The sequence below is a fragment of the Myotis myotis genome, unplaced genomic scaffold, assembly GCF_014108235.1.
Source record: "Myotis myotis isolate mMyoMyo1 unplaced genomic scaffold, mMyoMyo1.p scaffold_m19_p_1, whole genome shotgun sequence".
Lineage (NCBI taxonomy): Eukaryota > Metazoa > Chordata > Mammalia > Chiroptera > Vespertilionidae > Myotis > Myotis myotis.
The window spans coordinates 18,708,461-18,730,796 of record NW_023416313.1 but is presented as its reverse complement, the minus strand read 5'-3'; the positions used below and the strand labels follow the sequence as shown (position 1 = coordinate 18,730,796).

At 38.7% G+C, this 22,336-nt stretch overlaps 1 protein-coding gene across 3 annotated transcripts in view; it reads right to left on the bottom strand.

The window, feature by feature from the left end:
* Positions 1-22,336, bottom strand: part of PCDH7 (protocadherin 7) — a 429,980-nt gene that overhangs the window by 194,329 nt on the left and 213,315 nt on the right. The window contains exon 3 of one of the 3 annotated variants that reach the window (XM_036330839.1): positions 4,055-4,150. The exons of the other annotated variants lie outside the window; for them this stretch is intronic. Within the exon in view, the coding sequence (XP_036186732.1) occupies positions 4,062-4,150 (89 nt within the window). The 3' untranslated portion in view covers positions 4,055-4,061. Of the gene's footprint in view, positions 1-4,054; positions 4,151-22,336 lie in introns of those variants that run through there. 3 annotated transcript variants of the gene reach the window in all.

Below are 22,336 nucleotides of genomic sequence, written 5' to 3'. Positions count from 1 at the left end.
AATGCATAAGGAGACATTGTATATATACACCATGACAGAGTGTCTGTCTGAATTTAGGTCTTGGAAGTATTTTCATTTGGAAAAGAAAGAGAACTTATTTTGTGTTTCCCCAAAGGGAAAACCCAGGATAAATGAGTTGAAGTTACAAGAAGGCAGATTTTTGACCCGATATAAGAAAAAGCCTGGAAGTTAAAAGATGTTCCAAAATAGAGTGAGCTACCGCTGCATTTTGTGTCAACCGGATTATTCAAGCAGAGATTCGTGTAATGATGAGAGACACATGTACAACCAAAGACTGCTTGACCATATCTCTCTACCAGGTCTTAAAATTCCATGACTAATGGAGCAAACATTTGTTCTATGCATTCCACATAAATAAAAATAGATATGAAATGATCCTTATATTTACAGTTTGACTGATATATTCTGTGATTACCCTGGTAGAGAGTGTGGTGGGAGGAATATTTTGACTTGTAACCTAATTTTCTGTCGAGCCCAGTCTGAACTGTATTCTCCAGGCACCTTTTTGGTTCTAAATACATAACTCCAAATTAATTCTTAAGCCCTTATCTTGCTCTCCAAAATCAGCATATCTTAACTTGCCCTTTTTCTTCCTAATCATTTTAGCTCAAAGGTTTTTCTAAGAATAATGGAAACATGAACTCATAAATAAGTTTCTTTTTCTCTAGCTACATTGATTTTTCCTTCCAAGTTTTATTTCATATTCTTTTAAAGTCCTTGCAGTTTCCATAGATTTCAATTATGTTTCCTTCAATTTTGTATTGCTTTTCTATTTATTCACTTTTCCAAAATTTTTTTCTCAAATATATTTTTCTTCCTCTTGGTTTGTCCTTTTTTTTCCTCATCGATATTTTACTTCTCCACCTTTTTTTTCTTGTGTGTAAACCAATAAGATTGTTTTTATATGTATATTTCCTTTATTTGCCAATAATGTAAAAAAGAATTTCCCTAATTACTTTTCCTCAAAACTGTGTAACATTTGTTAAAATTTTCTTCTTTCCATATGAAATATAAGTATACCTATGCTTCTTTTTGGCCACTATATTTGATAAGTTTTATAAAATTTAAATTATCTTTTTGCTTCAAATGCAGTCATTCATAATTTCTTGGTTTTTACTTGCAGGTCACAAATTTTGGGAGAAATAATGAATTATTTTTTAAATAGAATATATTGAGTCACCTGTGAAGCTAGTAATTGTCAAGAGCCACAAGGCAAGGGGAATAAACACAGAATAGAGGGAAATATGGATGAAAAAGGACCAAATCAGGGCAAAAAAGATAAATGACTGCTTTGTAAACATGCATTCATGTGTTCCAGAATAAGTGAGTAACTGCTGGGAGCCGGTCCATCCTTGCTGTTTCAAGGGATCTGGCACATATGGCATACTGTTCTTAATATGTTTGCTCACCTTCTTGGCACTATGTGTTTTAACCAAGGTCTCCTCTCTGAGAAAGGTTGTTTCCCCAGGTAGGGATTTTCCCCTGAAGTTAGGGAGGGAATAAAACCCCTCAACTAAGTGCCAGGCGGGTAATTAATCACTTTAACTATTAACAATCATGCTTAAGCTACATAATCTTTACTCCCTGGAATGGAGATAAGAAACGCCCTAACCTTTGTAATAGAGATTGATAGGATTGGAATCAACTGGTATAAATACAGATGTAACAAGACAGCGAGAGACAGAACTTAGAAGACAGAACCTACACAGAACCTAGAGACAGAAGAACTTTGCTGGAGAGAACATAGCAAAAGGTCCTGGACTGAACCTGACTACAGAAATTGGCAAGAGAACCTGACTAGAACCTGGTGACTGAACCTGGCTGGAGAACCTAGCGAGGGAACATGGCTACAGAACCTGGCTGGAGAACCTGGAGAACCTGGCTAGAGAACCTAGCAAGAGAACATGGACACAGAACCTGGCTGGAGATCCTAACCAGAACTTCGCTGGAGATCCTGACCAGAACTTGGCTAGAGATCCTGGCTAGGCTGCTGATCAACTGAACGCTGCCTCTGTGCCGTTCCTTCGTCGCCGAATCCGTCCACACCTTTGGGGACCCCTGGACCTGCTGGGGTTGGACCCCAGCAAGTTACATGCACTATGGACAGAGAAAAGTTCATAAAGGATGAGAGGAAATCACTGTGCTCTGGAAACTCATAACTGAGTATGAATGTGAGTCCCAGCTTTGCTTGGGAGGATTCAGGAGAAGCTATCCAAGGCCCACCCCACCCCACTTCAGTCAATTCTGAGTGATGTTAGCCACATTAGATTTCCCTAAACCTTATTTTTATCTATTATATATGGGTAGTAATAACTTCTAACTCTCATTTCTTTTGTGTGGATGAAGAAAATGGAGATTCAGTTTACTAACACTGTGCCTGACACTCAGTAAACCCTTAGTACATGTTTGCTGCTATTACTATTGTAAAGTTTTCCAAACACACCCAGCAGGAAAGACTTTCCACATGGAGGGCCCAACTATGCAAAGGCCTGTAAACACAAAAGAGTGCATCAACTGAGAAAGGGGCAAAGGCCAGAGCACAGTGTGCATCAGGAGTGAAAGCATAACATATAGACTAGAAACGTGGGTAGAAATAGGATCATGAAGGACAACCAATGATTTCAAAGCTTCACAGGCTAAGAGGCCACATACTCCTTAATGAAGAGCAATTGTCCAGTCTTAAAGGGTTAATGATAGCATTGATGAAAATGCGTGTAAATGAAAATGGTTTGCTTTGTTTTTTTACACAAACAAATCTTAATTATGTTATTATTTAAAAAAAAAACAACACCACATTAATACCACCACACACATGCATACCTACAGACACACACACACTGTTGTTTTTTTAAGACATCTGCCAATAATCTCTCTAGCCCAAAGGCAGTGAGTGCTCTAGTCACAAACCTCCAAGATCCTGAAAAAGTCACCAGGATGTAATGCAGAGCCTGACACATCCTCAAAACAAGCCCCTGCAGGAGCTGGGAGAACCAGTTCCTCCAGTGAAAAAGGAAATCAAGAATGTGGGTGTTTCCCTGTGATGACTCAGTGCTTATGTTTTATAAGTTACTAGAGGCCCGGTACACAGATTTATGCACTGGTGGGGGGCATAGACTGCAGGGAATGGCCCTTTGTGGGAGTGCTGCTCATCCCGGTCAGCCAAGCAGCGCTCCCACTGTGGGAATGCACTGACCACCAGGGAGCAGCTCCTGTGTTGAGCGTCTGCACCCTGGTGGTCAGTGTGCATCATAGCAACTGGTTGACCAGTCGTTCTGGTCGTTCCACCATTTGGTTGCTGGGCTTTTATATACATAGATGACTGCTGGAGTTTGAGCCCTAAGGGACTAGTTCCTTTCAAAAGGTAGCAGCCTGAAAGAGGTAATCATGGGAAGGCTGAAGGAAACATTCCCTCCATCTCTTTCAAATGCCACCAGCTGAGTTCACAAAAGAAAGTATTACAGAAAGAGATTAGCATACATTTGGCTCTCATATCTGAATGACATGGCTTTGTAGGTATTTAGATTTATTTGAACTGGCTTATACCTAATTTTCTAAATCCAGATAAGTAAGCATTATAATTGGTGTGCCTACAATTTTTTGTAATGCTTTTGAAAATTTAAATGTTATAATAATTAAATTTGAGTTAAAAGTTCATAAAACAACCCATTTTATATTTTTCAAAGCCATGTTCTATAACAATTGTTTGAAGAATGTTGAAAGTGGTATAAATTAAACAAACATACACTTTCCCTTTCTTTCCTACATAATTAGTTGAGGACAGGTCATAATACACTTCTCTAAAAAGGATATCTTTAATTAATGTGTCCTCTTTACATTTAAAAAATAAATCGACAACAAGAAATCATGAAATGCAGAGCATGCTGAGATATGTAAAGATATACTAGGGTTGAACAATACTTCCAAATCAGTAGGCTCTGTGTCGTGGATAAATGCATCTTCCAAATGCAAAAGAGGCAATTAATAGAGAACTCAGAAGAGGGAGAGCTGCACTGCTTGGTGAGAACCGCCATACCTGGTGATTAATGGAGAGGCCTTAACAGCACTCTTCTTCCATGCGTCTTGCCATGAGGAAAGGGAAGGAAGGGAAGGGTAGTGATGGCAGCAACACCTGGGGGGAGGGAGATGGGGAAATATGTAAAGGGAAAATCAGCAGCCCCTCTGCAATGGTGTCCATCCACAGACCTTGCCAACAAAACAATTTCCAAAAACCCTGAGCTTGTTTTCTTTATTTTTAAAAAACATCTAGATCAATTTCAAAGAGATTGTAAACAAATTAGGTATTTTGAAAGAAGTTAATCAGAATATCCTCACAACTATAATCTTCTAAGTCTAGAGAGACAGGGGCTGCACAGCATAATGAGCTACCATGTTATTCAAGCTCTTTGACTAAACAGGGTAGCTTAAGGCAGGACTTTGACATACGGGCATAGATTTTTTTTTTTTCAAATTTAAGAAAAACTATAGCATAAACAATACCAAATATGTATGTATATGCATTTTTTTCCTCCAACACAGTAGCATTTCTATCATTTCTTATATGTGCTTCTACCTAATTTTAATATAACTGGCTCACAATGCACTTTCCTAAGGGCATGTAGTTTTGATATCAAAATAAATTCAACTTGTTAACTTAATAAAAAACAACTAAATTTAGTAGAACCCTTATAGACTGCAAGAGGACAAACTAATAGAAGTTGTAAAAACCTTCATGTTTTAATTATATTTTTGTAGACATGGTTTAATCTCAACTATATGTAAGTTTTCAAAAGAAAATATATAGAGTTATATGGAAAGAATAAAATGAAAATGTTTAATAAACAGTTGATAATTACAGTAAATTATCTGAATTTTAATAGTGAGCAATTGCTTGAACAATATCTTTGTATAAAATAATACCACACCTGAAAACCAAATAGTACCAATTTTGCTTTCAGTGTTCGTTTTTTAAGAAATCTTTAACTTTGCATGTTTGTTTAAATAAAAATTACCTATAAAAATCATTTTTTATACTATTGAGACAAGCTTTTATAGATAGTAGAGAGAAACTTACAAAAATAGATGCATGTTTTATTGAGAAGAAAAGAGGTGTTCCACTATGGTGGGGCGCTGTTGGTATTGGAGCAAGCTACGCATGTGTGGAGGCGGGAGGAGTATGGAAAATGTCTGTGCCTGCTCTCAATTTTGTTGTGAATAAAGCAGGTCTAAAAAAAATAAAGTTTTAATAAAAAAAAATGAAAACAAGTATTGTAAAATATAGAAATAGGAGAAAATTAATTTTTTTCTGTTGAAAAAATGTTTTTTGACCCCCAACACCAATATGTCTCTTACTGTATTATTTACGAAAGGGCTGGACATTCTTGAAATTTTTTTCTAAAGACAGAGATTTTCTTGAAGGCAAGTTTGCATTCTTGTTTCTGAATGTGATTCTATCTAATCCCGATGTTTAGAAAAGCAGCTATCACAGGAATCTTTGGGATTTGGAGCATGATAATCCTTTAGGTTTTTGTCTTAATCCTGTTTAGATAGCAAGTCTCAAAACCTTACAACTTCTCAACCCCTCTGGTCTTTGACACACTGCTTACTATTAGCCATCATCTCTGTTTAAATTAACATGACCCACCTAATGCTTAGGCAATAGTATTAGTCAGCTCTTGAATTGAGAAATTTGGGAACTAACTGGTTATAATAAAAGATTAGCATAAAAATTGTTGAAGGTATATGCAACCTTTAGGCCTGTTGAATTAAAAGAAACAAAATCAAAGTAGCACATTTGATTTTTTCTGTATGGTTGAACATAATATTTTACAACTTTAGTTTTTTTTTCTTATCATTTTTTGATTTTGTATTTCATTTAAAATATTAATTGTTGTTATACATCATATTTTAAAAATTAAATTGCTCTCTAAAATGAAAACCTACATATTCCAGTAATATCAAAGATTAAAAAATTAAATCTAATTATTCCTACATTTAAATATTCCTAAGTGATTATTTTGTGGTTAGCACTTTGTCTTTGGAAGAATCAAAAGTGGGAATCTCACAAGCCAAAAAAAAAAAAAAATACGCATGTTCTTAATCTGTGGCATGACATGGCATTTTTTGGTATGTGGGTCTGTAACAGCCTATGGATTTTACATATGGTAAATTATTCCTTTGACTTTAGGAAGGGAAGATTATTATGAGATAATATACTTGGAAATTAGCATTGCACTATGAGAGATACAAAATAAGCAGATGAGAAAATTTGGAAAATAAATACATATACACAAAACAGAAGAACATTAATAATATAACTTATCAAGATGTAATAAGTAATAGAAAATGATCCCATAAACAAATGAGCTTATAAATAATTGAAATAACACAGACTGATAACCAAAATGATTAAAGTGAAATTTTAGAGTCATGAATTCAGAGAGTGGAGAATAAAACTTTATGGATTAAGGGAAATAAAAGTGAATGCTTTTTTTTCATATTTGAAAGGTCAAAATAATAAAATAATCTCTGTACAAAAAGGGGCATTTTGTAGATATTGGTTTATGGACAATAATAAGAGCTAGATTTTCACCTGGATAAGAAAGGGAAAATGGCCCATATGATACGTGAAAATAAAAAGTAGATGGAAAGATTGTTTGTGCTTATTATTGAGCTGCATTGCAATATAGAGTCTCTATGAGATTGGTTTTCCAAAAAGACAGGGATTTGAAAGTCTTTGTCATGAGGTTGAAACAACAGGGATATCTTAGAGAATGTTCCAGAGCGGTCCATTCCAATGTCTGTCTCATCTAGTTCCTGTTTTTGAAAAGATGTATGATCAAGATAGAAATACTGATGTTAAGATATTGATGCTCACAGCTGTGTGATTTAGGGAAACGGCACAGAGAACACAATTTCAAATTGAATTGCTAAAGGCTTGGTTTGTATCCTCAAGCAATCCAATCTTTAGGTGGGGTAAAACTAAAGGTCAAATTTTGGAGTGACTGCAAGTTAAAAGCAATAGGGGAGTAAACATTGATAAGACAGTGAATTTCTTCTTAACGAACTGGGTAGGATACAGATGAAAGATGGAAGAAAACAGTTTGTAGAAAGAGAAACTGACACAGCCTAGGGCAGTGTGGTGGGGAGGAGGTTGTTGAGCGCTGATGCACCTGAACTTCGTCCAACCGGAATAAGTTGTGTGGTGGAAGAAGAGTAGGCCACACCATGAAATGTGGAAGAGACACATCAAGCAATATATTGTGCTAAAGCACCTGGCCAGGGTGGCTCAGTGACTGAGCGTCGACCTAAGAATGAGGAGGTCTAGATTCGATTCCTGGTCAGGGCACATGCCTGGTTTGTGGGCTCCATCCCCAGTGCAGGGGTGCAGGAGGAAGCCAATCAATGATTCTCTCTCATCATTAATATTTCTATCTCTCTCTCCCTCTCCCTTCCTCTCTGAAATCAATAAAATATATTTAAGTATTATATATATATATATATATATATATATATATATTTAGAGTCCCAGTGCACAAATTTCATTCACGGGGGTAGAGGGGGGGGGGGGTCCCTCAGCCCAGCCTGCACCTTCTCAAAATCCGGAACTCCTCGGGGGATATCCAACTGCTGGTTCAGGCCCAATACTGCTGCAGGATCGGGCCTAAACTGGCAGTCAAACATCCCTCTTGCAATCCGGGACAGCTGTCTCAAACTGCTAGCCTATCTGCCTGCCTGAACTCCCCTAACCACTCTGCCTGCCTGACTGATCACCCCTAAGCACCTTTGCCTCAGGCGGCCTCACTGCCACGGCTTCATCTGGAAGGTAGTTCTGCTGCCTGGTCTAATTAGCATATTACCCTTTTATTAATATGCTAATTAGAACAGGAGACATTCCAGATGTCCTTCCAAACAAAGCCATGGTGGTGGGGCTGAGGCAGAGGCAATTAGGGGTGATCAGGCCAAGAGGGGCGGCTAGTTGGAGGCAAGCAGGCCAGCGGAGAGGGGGCAGTTGGGGGCAAGTAGTGGCAGGGGGACAGTTGGGGGTAATCAGGCCATCAGGGGGGCAGTTGGGGGCAAGCAGGCTGGCAGGGGGTCAGTTGGGGGCAATCAGGCTGGTGGAAGGGGGCAGTTTTTGGCAAGCAGGCTGGCAGGCAGAATGGTTAGAGGCGATCAGGTAGGCAGGCAGATGAGCGGTTAAGAGCCAGCAGTCCTGGTTTGCGAGAGGGATGTCCGACTGCCAGTTTAGGGCCTGGGATCAGGCCTAAACCGGCAGTCGGACATCCCCCTAGGGGTCCCAGATTGGAGAGGGTGCAGGCAGGGCTGAGGGACACCCCCACATGCATAAATTTTGTGCACTGGGCAACTATTCCTATCTAATAAAAGAGAAACATGGTAATTAGCGTACGGCCGCTGCCTTTCCCATTGGCTAATCAGGGAGATATGCAAATTAGCTGCCAGCCAAGATGGCGGCCGACAGCCAGGCAGCTAGAAGCTAACATGAGGCTTGCTTGCTTCAGTGATGGAGGACTCCAACGTTCCCCGCCTGCCTTGCCGGCCTCTGAGCTTGCAGTTTGAAACATTGTAACAAATATAGAAGCTAAACAAAACCCCAGAAACCTGCTTTCAGCCGCAGGGATCTCAGAGCTGGAGTTATACAGTGTTTCGATTATAGAACCCAAACAAACCAGATACCTGCTTTCAGCAGCAGAGGCCTCAGAGCTGGAGTCAGGGCTAAAGCTGGCCCAGAATAAAAAGAAAAAGAAAAAAAGGAGCAGTTGGGAGCTTCAGTCACCCGTCAGCCTGAAAACAGCCCTCAGCCCCTCACCCAGACTGGCCAGGCACCCCAGTGGGGACCCCCACCCTGAAGGGTATGTGACCAGCTGCAAACAGCCATCATCCCCTCACCCAGGCTGGCCAGGCACCCCAGTGGGGACCCGCACCCTGATCCAGGACACCCTTCAGGGCAAACCAGCCAGCCCCACCCATGCACCAGGCCTCTATCCTATATAGTAAAAGGGCAATATGCCTCCCGGCACCGGGATCAGCGTGACAGGGGACAGCACACAAACCCCCTGATCGCCCTGCGGCTCTGTGTGTGACAGGGGACGGGGCCAAAACCTCCCTATATGCCCTGCTCTGTTCATGACAGGGGAAGGCGCCCCAACCTCCTGATCAGCCCTGCTCTGTGCCTGATACAGGGGAGCTCCCCAACCCCCTGATTGCCCTGCGGCTCTGTGTGTGACAGGCTGTGGCACCCCAACCCCCTGATCAGCTCTGCTCTGTGTGTGACAGGATGCGGCGCCCCAACCACCCCCCACGGGCCCTGCTCTGTGTGTGACAGGGTAGAGCCATAACCTCCCCATCAGCCCTGCCCTGAGTGTGACAGAGGCGGCACCCCAACCCCCTGATCGGCCCTGCTCTGTGGGTGATAGAGGGCAGTGCCCCAACCTCCCCCACCCCACGGGCCCTGCTCTGTGTGTGATGGAGTAGAGCCATAATCTCCCCATAGGCCCTGCCCTGAGTGTGACAGTGGCAGCGCCCCAACCCCCTGATCGGCCCTGCTCTGTGGATGATAGAGGGCTGCGCCCCAACCCCCTGATCCGCCCTGCTCTGTGTGTGACAGGGGGGAGCTCCTCAACCCCCTGATGGGCCCTGCTCTGTGCGTGACGGGTCAGCGCCCCAACCCCTGATCGGCCCTGCTCTGTGTGTGACAGGGTATGGAGCCCCAACTCCCCTGATGGGCCCTATTCTGTGCGTGACAGGGGGCAGCGCCCCAACCCCCTGATTGGCCCTGCTCTGTGTGTGACAGGGGGTGGCGCTGCAACCTCCCTATCAACCCTGCCTTGAGTGTGACAGGGGGCGGTGCCCCATCCCCCCAATTGGCCCTGCTCTGAGCCCAACCAGGGGCTGCACCTAGGGATTGGGCCTGCCCTCTGCCACCCAGGAGCAGGCCTAAGCCTGCAGGGCATTATCTCCCGAGGGGTCCCAGACTGTGAGAGGGCACAGGCCGGCTGAGGGACCCTCCCTTCCCCTCCGAGTGCACAAATTTTTGTGCACCGGGCCTCTAGTAGATAATAAAAGCCTAAGCGACTCTTACGGCAGAAAGACCAGAACGACCAGTCACTGTGACGCGCACTGACCACCAGGGGGCAGATGCTCAATGCAGAAGCTGTCCCCTGGTGGTCAGTGCACTCCCACAGGGGGAGCACCGCTCAGCCAGAAGTCGTGCTCAAGACTGGTGAGCGCAGTTGCAGTGGCGGGAGCCTCTCCCACCTCTGTGACAGCACTAAGGAGCAAGGAGTTGAGCAGTAAGGTGCAGCGAGTAGGCAGGCAATAAGGAGCAAGAAATCCCGGACTGCAAGAGGGCACAGACTGGGCTGAGGGACCGCCCCCCTCTAAGTGCAGGAATTTCATATATATATATACCAGAGGCCCAGGACACAAATTTGTGTACCAGTGGGGTCCCTCAGCCTGGCCTGCAGGATCAGGCCAAAACCATCTCTCTGACATTCCCTGTGGGGTCCCGGATTGCAATAGGGCACAGGCCAGGCCGAGGGACCCCACCGGTGCCCGATTAGGGCCAGGGAGTGATGTGAGAGGTTGGCCAGCCAGGGAGGGACTGCGGGAGGGCTCGAGGATGTGTTCAGCTCGTCTTGCTCAGTCCTGATTGGCCAGACCCCAGCAGGAAGCTAACCTAATGGTCATAGTGTCTGCCCCATGGTGGTCAGTGCACATGACAGCGACTGGTCGACCAGTCAACTCTCTGCCCCCTGATGGTTGAGCAGCCTTAGCATCTCGTAAACATAATATGCTTTGATTGGTTGAACAGATGACCGGACACTTAAAATATTAGGCTTTTATTATATAGGATGCCTAAGCGACCATCTGATAGTAGCTATGATGCGCAATGACCACCAGGGGGCAGACGCTCAATACAGGAGCTGCAGACCTGCAGTGACTTGGCAGCTGCAGTTCTCAGGTGATGCACCTGAAACCAAAAAGGAGGGAGCCCAATTCCGGGGTGCGTCACCCGAGAATTGCCCTCTTGCAATCCGGGACCTCTTGGGGGATGTCAGAGAACCGGTTTCAACCCAATCCCTCAGGCCAAGTTGAGGGACACCACAGGTGCACGAATCTGTGCACCGGGCCTCCTCTAGTGTATATATATATATATATATATATATATATATCTCAAGCATATATATATATGAAGCTGAATTAGGCAGTGGGACTTCTGTCCTCTGCTGCATATCAGTAAACCTTTGTCAGAACCTGATGTTTCTCATGCAAAGATATATGAAGAAAGGCTATCACTACATGGCACAAACATTCCTGATAACAGGACTGTTTTCCTTATCCTATTTGTGAAGTGCTTCTCGAACAAAAATGTTCTCTAGCAATTAGAAAACAGATATTTTTAGCTCTAAGTCTGGGTCACATTCTTATCCAGGTGTTTTCTGAACAGGAACAGGCCAGTATATTCCCCTGGAGAGCCCATGCCCCAGGCAGGGGCATGGTTCAGATTCTTTCACTCTCCTTCTTGCTCATGGTAGCTGGATAATTATCAAAAGTGCATTTTAATCATCATAATGCTAGCATCATAGTAAGTATGAGCAGGGCTGGAGTGTGGTGGGGCGTGCTTGTTTGTGCTAACTGTGGCATTAGGATTGAGGTGGGCTCTGATGGCAATAGGGAGAGGTGGGATTTGAAACCTGCAGAGGAAGGAATGCTATGTGTTCCATGTTCGTAGCACTCAGGATATTGCTCTATTGCAGATTTGACATCGCCCCATTCACTCACTGTTCATGAAGAACAAACAGTATTTTAAAGTTATAAAGTATGCAATCATTTAAGTCCTCATTCTGAACCAGGTTAATGGTCAGGATTTAACTACTGAGACCACAGAAAGAAAGAAAACAGAAAATGGGTGTGTGTGGCGGGGTCATTGTTGTAGGCACCACCTGAAGCTTTTTTAATCAATAAGGATCAACTGGCTTAAGATGAAAGGGTAGCTGGTAATCCTTTATTCAGCTCTCTTTTAGTAAGTGTTATTGTATCTACTACCCCATCAAATTTTGTATTCTTAAGATGTGAAGGCGATTTAAAGGTATGTATTACATAGCTTAATGACAATAAAAATTAGCTAAGTAAAAGTATTTAATACTACCAGATACCATCTTTAGTAAAATGATTGTACAATGAGGAAGTTAGGAAATAGTATAATAAAGGATTTAAGTGTAAACCTTAGCTACTAATACCAAATTACATTGTAATTGAGTTTGGTAAATTTATAAATTTAAAGTAGGACGTATTAATGCTAGTATATGAAATTTAACTTTTCTTAATCCTAGAATAAATCATGAAATTGTGTGTGTTTTTATCTTTAACTAAAGCTATTTATTGATTTTATTTATATTACAGACTACTTACTAAAAATTAAATTTCATAATGACAATTAGACATGTACAAATCATTTTCTCTGACAATTTTATTAAAATTTCAAAATTTAGTTGCATTGAAGACCTTTTTTAAACTTTCTAGCAGATCTATACTTTGCTTAATTATTTTCAGATTTCTGATGTTTTACAAATCTGCTTTCTTAAAATCTTATGGTTTATAGCTAAATAGCTTGATCCACTATAAAAACTAACAGCCTATCTAAGTGCCTGGTTTATTATTGACAAATGAATTGAGTAATGTTCACTTAAAAATTTAACTTTACTTAATGATTTTACTCAATTGATATAATTAATATTCTACATTTATTATTTTTAAGAAGTATATTTTAGTTTGGGTTTTTCTCCTTCTCTTCTTGACTTATAATTTTTTGAGTAAGGTGATAAAATTGTGGAAAGCCCAAGGTCTCATATAGCACATGTAAGCCTGCAAATAAAGGCTGTTATATCAATTTCACTCTTCAGTTACCTTAATCAAATATTCAATGAGTGCTCAATCTGTGCTAAACTCTGTTCTGAACACGTTTTTAGCCAGCGCTATTCAAATATTTTGGTTTCAAGTCTTCTTTGTGTTTTTGAAAACTATAGAAGACCCTAAGCACTTTTGTTTTTGTGTGGGGTACATCATCATTGATATTCATCATATTCAAAAAATTTTAAAAATTAAGACACTTTTAAAATAATTGCAAAGGTCTTTGAAAACAACCATAACACATTCGTCTTATGCTGACATAATTAAAATATTTTGTGGATTGCTATATTTTTAAACTAAAAAATAAAAATAAAATGCAAGAAGAGTGATACTATGATATATGCTAATACAGATTTGTAATATTCAAAGAGCTAAGGAAAGGGCTGTCAGCAAAGGCTACACAAAAGAGGTGATACTTGCAAAAAAAAAAAAAAAAAACTTCGAGGGAAGAATCGAAAGAGGTGCATATGAAAGAAGACCATTCCAGGAAGAGAAGAGCATAGCTAGACACAGCATGATGTAATAGAGCACTTTTTCTTAATCTGACAAATTTCCTTCAAACCTCATCTCAGTCACTTATTGGCTGCATGACTTTGAGCAAATCACGTAAGGTCTGTGAGCTTCCATTTACTCTCCTGTTGGCTAATAAGTTCTACATATTAAGAATGTTGTGAATACTAACTGAGATAAAATATATAAAGTACTTACACATGTGGCTGTTAATTAGAACGCTGAGTAATATTTTTTGATTGCATATTTCAGGAAAATGAATTGGTTTTCATGCTGAGAAAATAAAGTACAGTGAGGTGGGGCAAGAAGATGGAAGATATAAACAAGAAGGCAAAAGGCAGTGATGAAGTAGAATCAGTATGGAAGTTAGAGTGGATATGAGTAATTTTAAAAACACAAATACAGTAATTAAAATAAACGTAGAAATGCCAAAGAAAACACTTCTTTACAGAACTGAGCAAACCCATAGCAAATCTTGATTTCCACCTAGCTCCATCTTACCATCTCTTAGGATAACAAAAGAAAACAAACTGCAATTTTAGAAAAAGATATTCCAGGATCTTCTTAAATACAGAATGAAATGTGTAAAGCAAGCATGTCAAACTCAAAGGCTAACATGGGCCAAATAAACAAAGTTTAAGTTTATGTTGCCCTCAAAAAAACAAAAGCTTCAATTTTCATAGAAACATGGGTTTCTTTTGATAGAGACATGCTGAATACAAAGGGCTGAATTAAATGAGTAATCATTAACATAAAATAATAGAACATTTTAATAAAATTAATAATTTTCTTGAACATTAACTTACCAGACACTGAATAACTGCACAAATTAATAAGCGCAATGCAAATAAACCTATTTTTCTTGTTCTCTGAAAGCGAAATATTTCCTGTTGCGCACATCAAACAAGTCAGTCCAAGACTAATGACATGGCAATCGGTTGCTAAAATATCCGCTGCTAGTATCAGTGGAGAGAAATGGTGCGCCTGCATGTTAGGCGTGTAAGGGAAATGAATGCAACACGATTATAGTAATCAGTCATTAGAGAACGTTGTAGTCCGTTATTAATAATTATGTATAACAGGATATTGTAAAAATTAAGTTAAGAAATGTTTATAAAAACGTTTCTTACATACCATTATATTGGCTGGGCCACAAGTTTGACATGCTTGGTGTAAACAATAACATGGATGGTAGAAAATTTACTTAAGACAAAAATTTAACCAACTTCTTCAACAGCTTATAGAGATTTCCTTCACCTAAATTTTCAAGTGTTTTTTGACATTGGATTTCAAATATATTATAGTAATGAATGAATGAATACAAAAATTATATATATATATATATATATATATATATATATATATATATATATTAAGAACCTGAACTAGCATCTGCAATATTCTCACACTGGAGTTAAAAATTAGTAGACTCAAAGTTTATTACTCAATGTCAAATTATCTGGAAAATAATTTTATTAAGAGTATGGTAGGCAGAGAATGTTATGATTTTTCCATATACTAAGTTTGTGCCAGCCAGATGGCATCTTTGATACAGAAAGACCTTCATGGATAGATGTTAAAAAGAAGTACTTCTCAACTACAAAATTAAGATTTTCTGTTGATACGCCTTAGTTCTGTCAATTAGCACACAGAGAATAAAAATACACTAAGTTGAGAAGCATGGTTTTGAAATGTAAAATATACTGTTCCTCAAACCCAGGTTTAGAATTTTATAAAACACACTAAATATTCTGTCTTATATACAAACACTCACTGTGGTAATACACCAATTACCAGTAAGAACAGTATGAATTTTAGGTGAGAAAGTCTGCAATACTCTACTGAGTTTACAATTTGCCTGCTCATTTTATGATACTGCATGCTTCATGGTAACCATTTTGGCTAATTTCTCGAACACCACAATTCAACCTACACTAAGTTATCAGAGGAGCAAGCAAAGAAAATAAAGCATAAAAGCCAAGGTGGAAGTTATGGGGGGATGTTGGACCCAGAGGATAGTAACTTATTCTTTAATTAATTCAGCAAGTATTTACTGAGCATCTACTCTACACCAGGCACTGCCCTAGTAACTGGGGATATAATAAACATGAAAACACAGTCTCTGTTCTCATGAAGCATAAAGTCTAATAGGCAACATATTTAATTAACAAATAAATACATGTCCCATTCCATACTGTACACATACAAATAATTCTGGAAATTATTTTCAAGAAAATTTTGTTGTAAAAATTACATGGCATAAAAATTAAACAAAGCTCTTCACTTTATAACCTCTCACACCCTGACTTTGTAAACACAGAGATTAAAGTCCTATATCTAAATAGACAAGTGTCTAACTCCACTTAGCACTCATCACCTAGGCTGACTAATGAATGTCCTCATAGTGGAAATTAAATATTACATGAAAATTTTTACCTTCATTTTCTGGTATCATGTATGTGTGCACATGTGTGAGGGTAGGACAGTAATCAACTTCTGGTGATAAAGCTCAGATAAAATTTCCCTATTTAACAATCCTTCTTTAGAGTACAGTTCACTTACAGGTTCTTCACTGATGTTTACTTTACAATTTTTTTTTGCTACCTCCCTTCTCTTAGTATCAACTATAGCATCTTCTAATTTAGTCAAGTCAAACAACAGTTGTCAATTCTGAGTGAATTTAGAAACATAAATGTAATAATCTACTCACAATTGGGAAACATGTTTTTGTCAAAAATGCTTCAGTCTTAAGTAAGAGCAGCAGAAGCTACACAAAGCCATTTTGAGTTTAAGCAAATGAAAACAAAATGATCCTCATTGTAAAGTTGACATAACTCCACGCTGCACTGTTATTTATAATTTTGAACCTCAAGAAGCATTTATTCATAGAAATGCAGAATAGAAGGAAAGTAAAACAGTCTGTTCGCCCTATCCTCCAGTTGAAATGCTGTGCACACTGTTCTTAGTTCATGTATTTTAATTTACATTTAAAACACAAGTTCTCTTACTATAAAACATCCCAGACGCTTAGTCAAACTTTCTTTGTGGTATTATTTTCTTCTCAACATATTCATGTACAACCAGAGATAAGCAGTTGCTCTAAGTTGGAATTCAGTTACTACACGAGAACACCTTTTTCCATACTATCATTTAAATTACATGAACTAAAATGTCAACTTTGGGTAATGTTATTCCCTCGAAGCATATATCTTATTTCATTATGTATGTATGAATTCATCCTGTTTTATTTCAAGCCTATAAAATATGGTATGCTCTTGAGAAATCTGACAGATGATAAAACTGCATCAGAGTGGTACATGTGTACATGTTTTCATACTTCCACAAAATTGCTGATTTCTTTTTATTTCAATCAGCTGTCGGAATTGGTTGACTAGCTTCAAATGTAATAAACAGCATATGGGCCTGCTAATATATGTGAAAAAGTAGTTCTTCCCCCACTTCCAACATATATGCTCTTTTATATGTAAGTTAAGTAATACATTCCTTGGGTGGGAGGGGGACTTGAAAATAAGCCATATGCTACATGAATTCCATTGTAAAAAAATAATAGCTAAGTTTATTTGAATAATATTACATAAAAGAAAACTAAATCTTGGTCTTGGCATACTCTATTTGTGCATGATGCTCAAGAAATGCTTTTGTATTATGCTCTTGTATATTTTTTATAAAAAATATAACTTTATAAATTGTACATTGTGCAGCTAAACTATTTTAAGTCTTAAATATTTAATAAATTAATGGGGGTTCATTAAAGAAAGAGTCCTAAAATCACCTTTTTTAAATTAGAACTTTACCAACCAAATACAGTTAATTTCTCGATAGAGTTTCAGCCAAAATCAGTTCAGAAAGGGTGATGATAAAAACTTTTTAAAAGTTCAAGACAAAAAATATTCACTCTTTAAAATGTGATCAAAATTTTTTAAAGATTAATTCCTGAGAGATGAAGAAAGAGGTTAAACCTATTTTCTACCATTGGTTATAGCCCTGAGTCCCTCTTATCTACACCCCAATATTTCTCATTCTGGGGTAATCACTGGTCTCAAATTCCAGGCTTGTACTCATCAACCTTGCTTTGTTTTTCCTCTAACACGAACTAGATTAAACTTCGTACTCTGAATCGACCCTTCCATTTCTTGCCAATAAAAGAAACAGGTAAGAAATAATCAAAAGCAGTTATGCCCATGGAAGGTTACATTCTGTGTAGCAGCATGTATTTTCAAAATAAATGCGTATTCTAAATTTTCTTACATCAAATTGAGATGTGCAAAGCCAGGCCACGCATGATTAGAAATGCCAAAGGCAAACCTCTACGGTGGTTCATCCATTAGAGATTTCAAATTGCAACAGCATCCCATTTTATAAGGCATTACTAGAATATTCTCCAATGTGTCTATTAGATTCCTTTATAGAGACAGGCATGTTCCTACAAGCCATAAATTTAATAAATCACCATATATATAACTCTCATTCGCACACTTACATTACCAAGTATTTTATGGAGCAATTTTCTTAGTCATAGCAGTGAGACTGTTCAATGACATGAATAAATAAGTAAATAAACACGATTTTCAACCTAAAACCCTTCACTCTAAAGGAATATAACTCTGCGGAAGTCTTACAGGAATACTAGTCACTATTAAAGAGAGTGCATTGGCTATCAGTAGGGTGTATCTTAGATTGCCTCCATGAAGGTTTACGAGGTTTAGTAAAAGAGGGATTTCATTATAATAAACACTGCAGAAGCCAACAACAGAGTGATGGCTGGGTTCCAGTGCAGAGAGAACGAGAATGAAAAGCCCACTATACCACAATACTGAAGTTGTTATTATAAATAACTGGTGCATTTACATCAGATTATCATACATTTTTAACAGAAATCTGAAATGCCACCTCCTTCAGCAACAATCTCAGGGCACAGAATTTTTTGTTGAGACCCGTCGCTACATGTTAGCAGTGCAAAGTCTAAGTGCTCCCAGGGACTTTTAGGCTTACATTAAAAAGCAAAATCCCTCGTAAGGAAACCAGACCTTCAGGTGCAAGAGATATTTTGAAATGATGAAATATTTGCACAATCTGGTGAAATAATCTTGAAGCAATATTTTAAAACAGAGGCCCAGTGCACGAATTCATGCACAGGTGGGGTCCGGCCAGTCCCGACCCTGATCAGGGGGGAAGGGGGCAGTTGGGGGTGGCCGGCCAGGTGGAGGGGCCATGGGTGGTTGGCTGGCCGGCCTCGCCCCCTGGTCAAACTCCTGGTCAAGGGGACAATTTGCATATTAGCCTTTTATCATATAGGATACTGATCACATGGCTAATTTAACTGAATCAATGATTCCATGAGTCTACAGTGTAAAAATGTACATATGCATGTAATTCTTGAGGTGAAATAAAGCAGTAGAAGGCATTTGAAAACTATAGCCTTAAGATAACCTTACAGTCTTTTTGGTACTATTTTACTTAAAGGATTATATTGAATTCCAGGTTGGCATGTTAAATAATGAGGGAAAGTGATCCAAATGTTAAAAGCATGTGTATGACAAATTTTCTATTTGCAATTTAATAAAGCCTGCTTTAATATTCAAAGTGTTATGTTTATCATATAAAGTCTCTATACGGTAAGAGGCTGTTAAGTTTGCAACTGATGAAACTATTGACTTTAATTTGTAGGACATCTCCAAAATAAAATCCTTCTTCAGGCATAATTTTTAATGCTTGATTATTTTATTTTTTCCATTATCATTTATCCCCTCTATGCCTTCTTATCCCCCACCCACCTCCTCCATTCCTACAATCACCACACTGTTGTCTATGTCTATGAGTTCCCTCTCTCTTTTTTTTATTTGCTCAATCCCCCATCTTCCCCACCCCACCCTCTACCCCAGAGCTGTCTGCCTGTTCTCTATCTATGAGTCTGGCTCTATTTTGCTTGGTAGTAGCATCTGTTCATTAAATTCCACATATGAGTGAAATCATCTGATACTTATTTTTCTCCTACTTGCTTATTTTACTTAGCATAATACTGTCCAGGTCCATCCATGCTGTCACAAAGGGTAAAATTTTCTTCCTTTTTACGACAGAGTAGTTAATTTATAACTCCAATTATTTCTGAGCTGTGCTTTATCCTTCTCAGACCAGCCTACCAGAAATGTGTACGTGTGTGTGCTTCCAGGTGAGCAATGCTGAATCTTTTCACAGTTTGCTCATAAATTTCAGAATGAGCATCTAAAACGTACAGTAACTGGGAGGTCTTATTCTCCACATGCTAAACCATCAAATAAAACATTTGCTTTCAAAATTGTTTAAGAAAGCATACCAAGTACAGATAGTTCATGAAGTCCAATCAATAAGGACACTAGCTAAATGAAGTGCAAAAAATATTATAATTGCTCCTTGTGCTCTTTGGAATCAATGACTAGTAACCTTCATTAGAAAAGAGACGTGTCTGAGCAATAACATGTAGCAGTATTTCTCAAGCTGCGAAAGGGAAAAGCGCTCAGAGGCAGGCGTCTCTCCATGTCGCTATATTACGCCTTCTGATCTTTTCTCCCCTATTGGGGCAAGAGAGCTCCCTTAACCACTTCAGAAATGCCATGCCATCTTCCCAAGGAAGGAAGCAAAGGCCCTGGCACTGAGCTGAAATATATACATGATAATTACAAACACACAGCAGACCAGATAGGGGCTTTCACTCACTTAATAACTAGGTCAATTATTAGCAAGCTAAATATGGCACTTCTCGGTGAACACAGGTGTTTTTTACTTCATCCCATGCGGAAACGTGCGTCATCTTTCCTGCATGTGTGTTTCCCAATAAATGAAGTGGTTCCATGTCAAATTAATTTAGTATAAAAAACAAATTACAATATTTTAATGCTAGCACCTATTGAGCCATCCATCAATCTACCTTTGTAAGGGCTATCTTCTTCTGGCTACTAAAGAATGTAACAAGACATAATACTTGAGAATAAGCAAGTTGGAAATTCTTTTGTGCAGATGATGGAGATGCCCTTTAACTTGTTTATGCCAGTGATTTCAAAATTCTTTTCCAATTTATTTTAATGTGTTACTGTCTGAAGGGAAGCTTATTATTCTTAAGCAAGTTTGAGCAAATTCAGTAATTCAGATCAACTGATAGGCATAATTAAAATACGTATTTCCTAGAGAGGCAAGGAGGTTTGCATTGCAGTTAAAATGTGTGCCCAAGTCTCCAAGTAGCTAAAATGTTCTCTAATTTGATCCTATATTATAAAAATCATATTATTTAGCACAACCTAATGGGTTTGAAGGTAGTGATAGGAGTATATAAGTATTTTTCTATATTTGTCCTATAGAGAGTAAATTTTGAAAAACAAAATCACTAGATTTACACACTGAGCTTGAGTTTTTTTGCTTATTTTGAAATTTCCAACATTACTGAGACAATATTACAAGTATTAATCTGTTGAACATCTTTTAGTGCTTGCTTTATTGAATGGTGTGCATAATTTAAAAGTTAATTGCTTTGTTTCTGCCGTCTTTGAAAGTCATGGGACCAACTCCAGAACCAGGCTTCTAGCACTGTATGTTCTTGTATGGGCCATCCCATAGAGTGAAGCACCTTCCCAACCTTGGCAGAAGGATACCATGAAGCTGTGTGTGTGTGTGTGTGTGTGTGTGTGTGTGTGTGTGTGTGTGTGTAGAATGCACTACCAATGAAATAGAGGCACAAGGCCGAAACCGGTTTGGCTCAGTGGATAGAGCGTCAGCCTGCGGACTGAGAGGTCCCAGGTTCGATTCCGGTCGAGGGCATGCACCTGGGTTGCGGGCACAGGATGTGCAGGAGGCAGCTGATCGATGTTTCTCTCTCATCGATGTTTCTAACTCTCTCTATCTCTCTCCCTTCCTCTCTGTGAAAAATCAATAAAATATATTTTAAAAAAAATAGAGGCACAAGGAATATAACTATTAAGTTTAACCAGTGAAGAAAGCACATGGAATTAATTCTTACCCTATTACAGGTATGCTGTACAGTAAGTCCACACTGAATGTTAATAAGTTATGCCACTTCAAGCTAAATGGCATATCATGAAACTCATGGTATTGAGTCTATTATGCTGTTATTCTGAAGGAAAAAAGACCCATTAGCCTCTTTCAGATTTTTGTGATATGAATGCTTGACTATTTCCCTTGGGACTCCAGGTATCAACATTTATGTCAAACCACAATTTAGAGTGGTTCTTGTTGATGGAGTAAAGCATGGGTATAACAAAATAACAAAAAATGCATTGTTTTATAACTCATACAGATAAAAAGAGGAATATCTCTTGAAAGTAGGTAGGGAATGAATTATTGCCTGCCTTACACAAGGAGACAAGAGATCAATGATTTTCTCAAAACTACATAATAAATTAGTGCTTCTACTACATATGAAATAAAACCTATTTTTTTTTTCTACTTAAAGACATTTTTTAAAATATAAATTATTATAATGGCTACAATAGATTTTCAATAGGCTTTGAATAGTTATGCAAATATAGCTCCTCTAAGCCTAATAGCAACAAAACAAGAATAAATGACAGCTACTATATATTAGACACTGATTAGTGTAATCAGATATTAACCAAAATTTTACGTATCTTCTCATTTTCATCATCTGTAAAATACAGAAAATATTATCCTCCTCAGAATGTTTCTATAAAGGAAATTAATATGTAGAACCCTCAGGTTAGCATTAATGTACCGTAAAAGTATAAGGTTATTAGTTCAACTTTCCCTTACCTTTTTATAATTCATTTTTAGAGACTTAGTAAAGATGGTATTTCATCATTCTAGTAAGCCTTTTTGATAGGCTCCTCTGCAGGCTCTGTTGCTCTTTTCT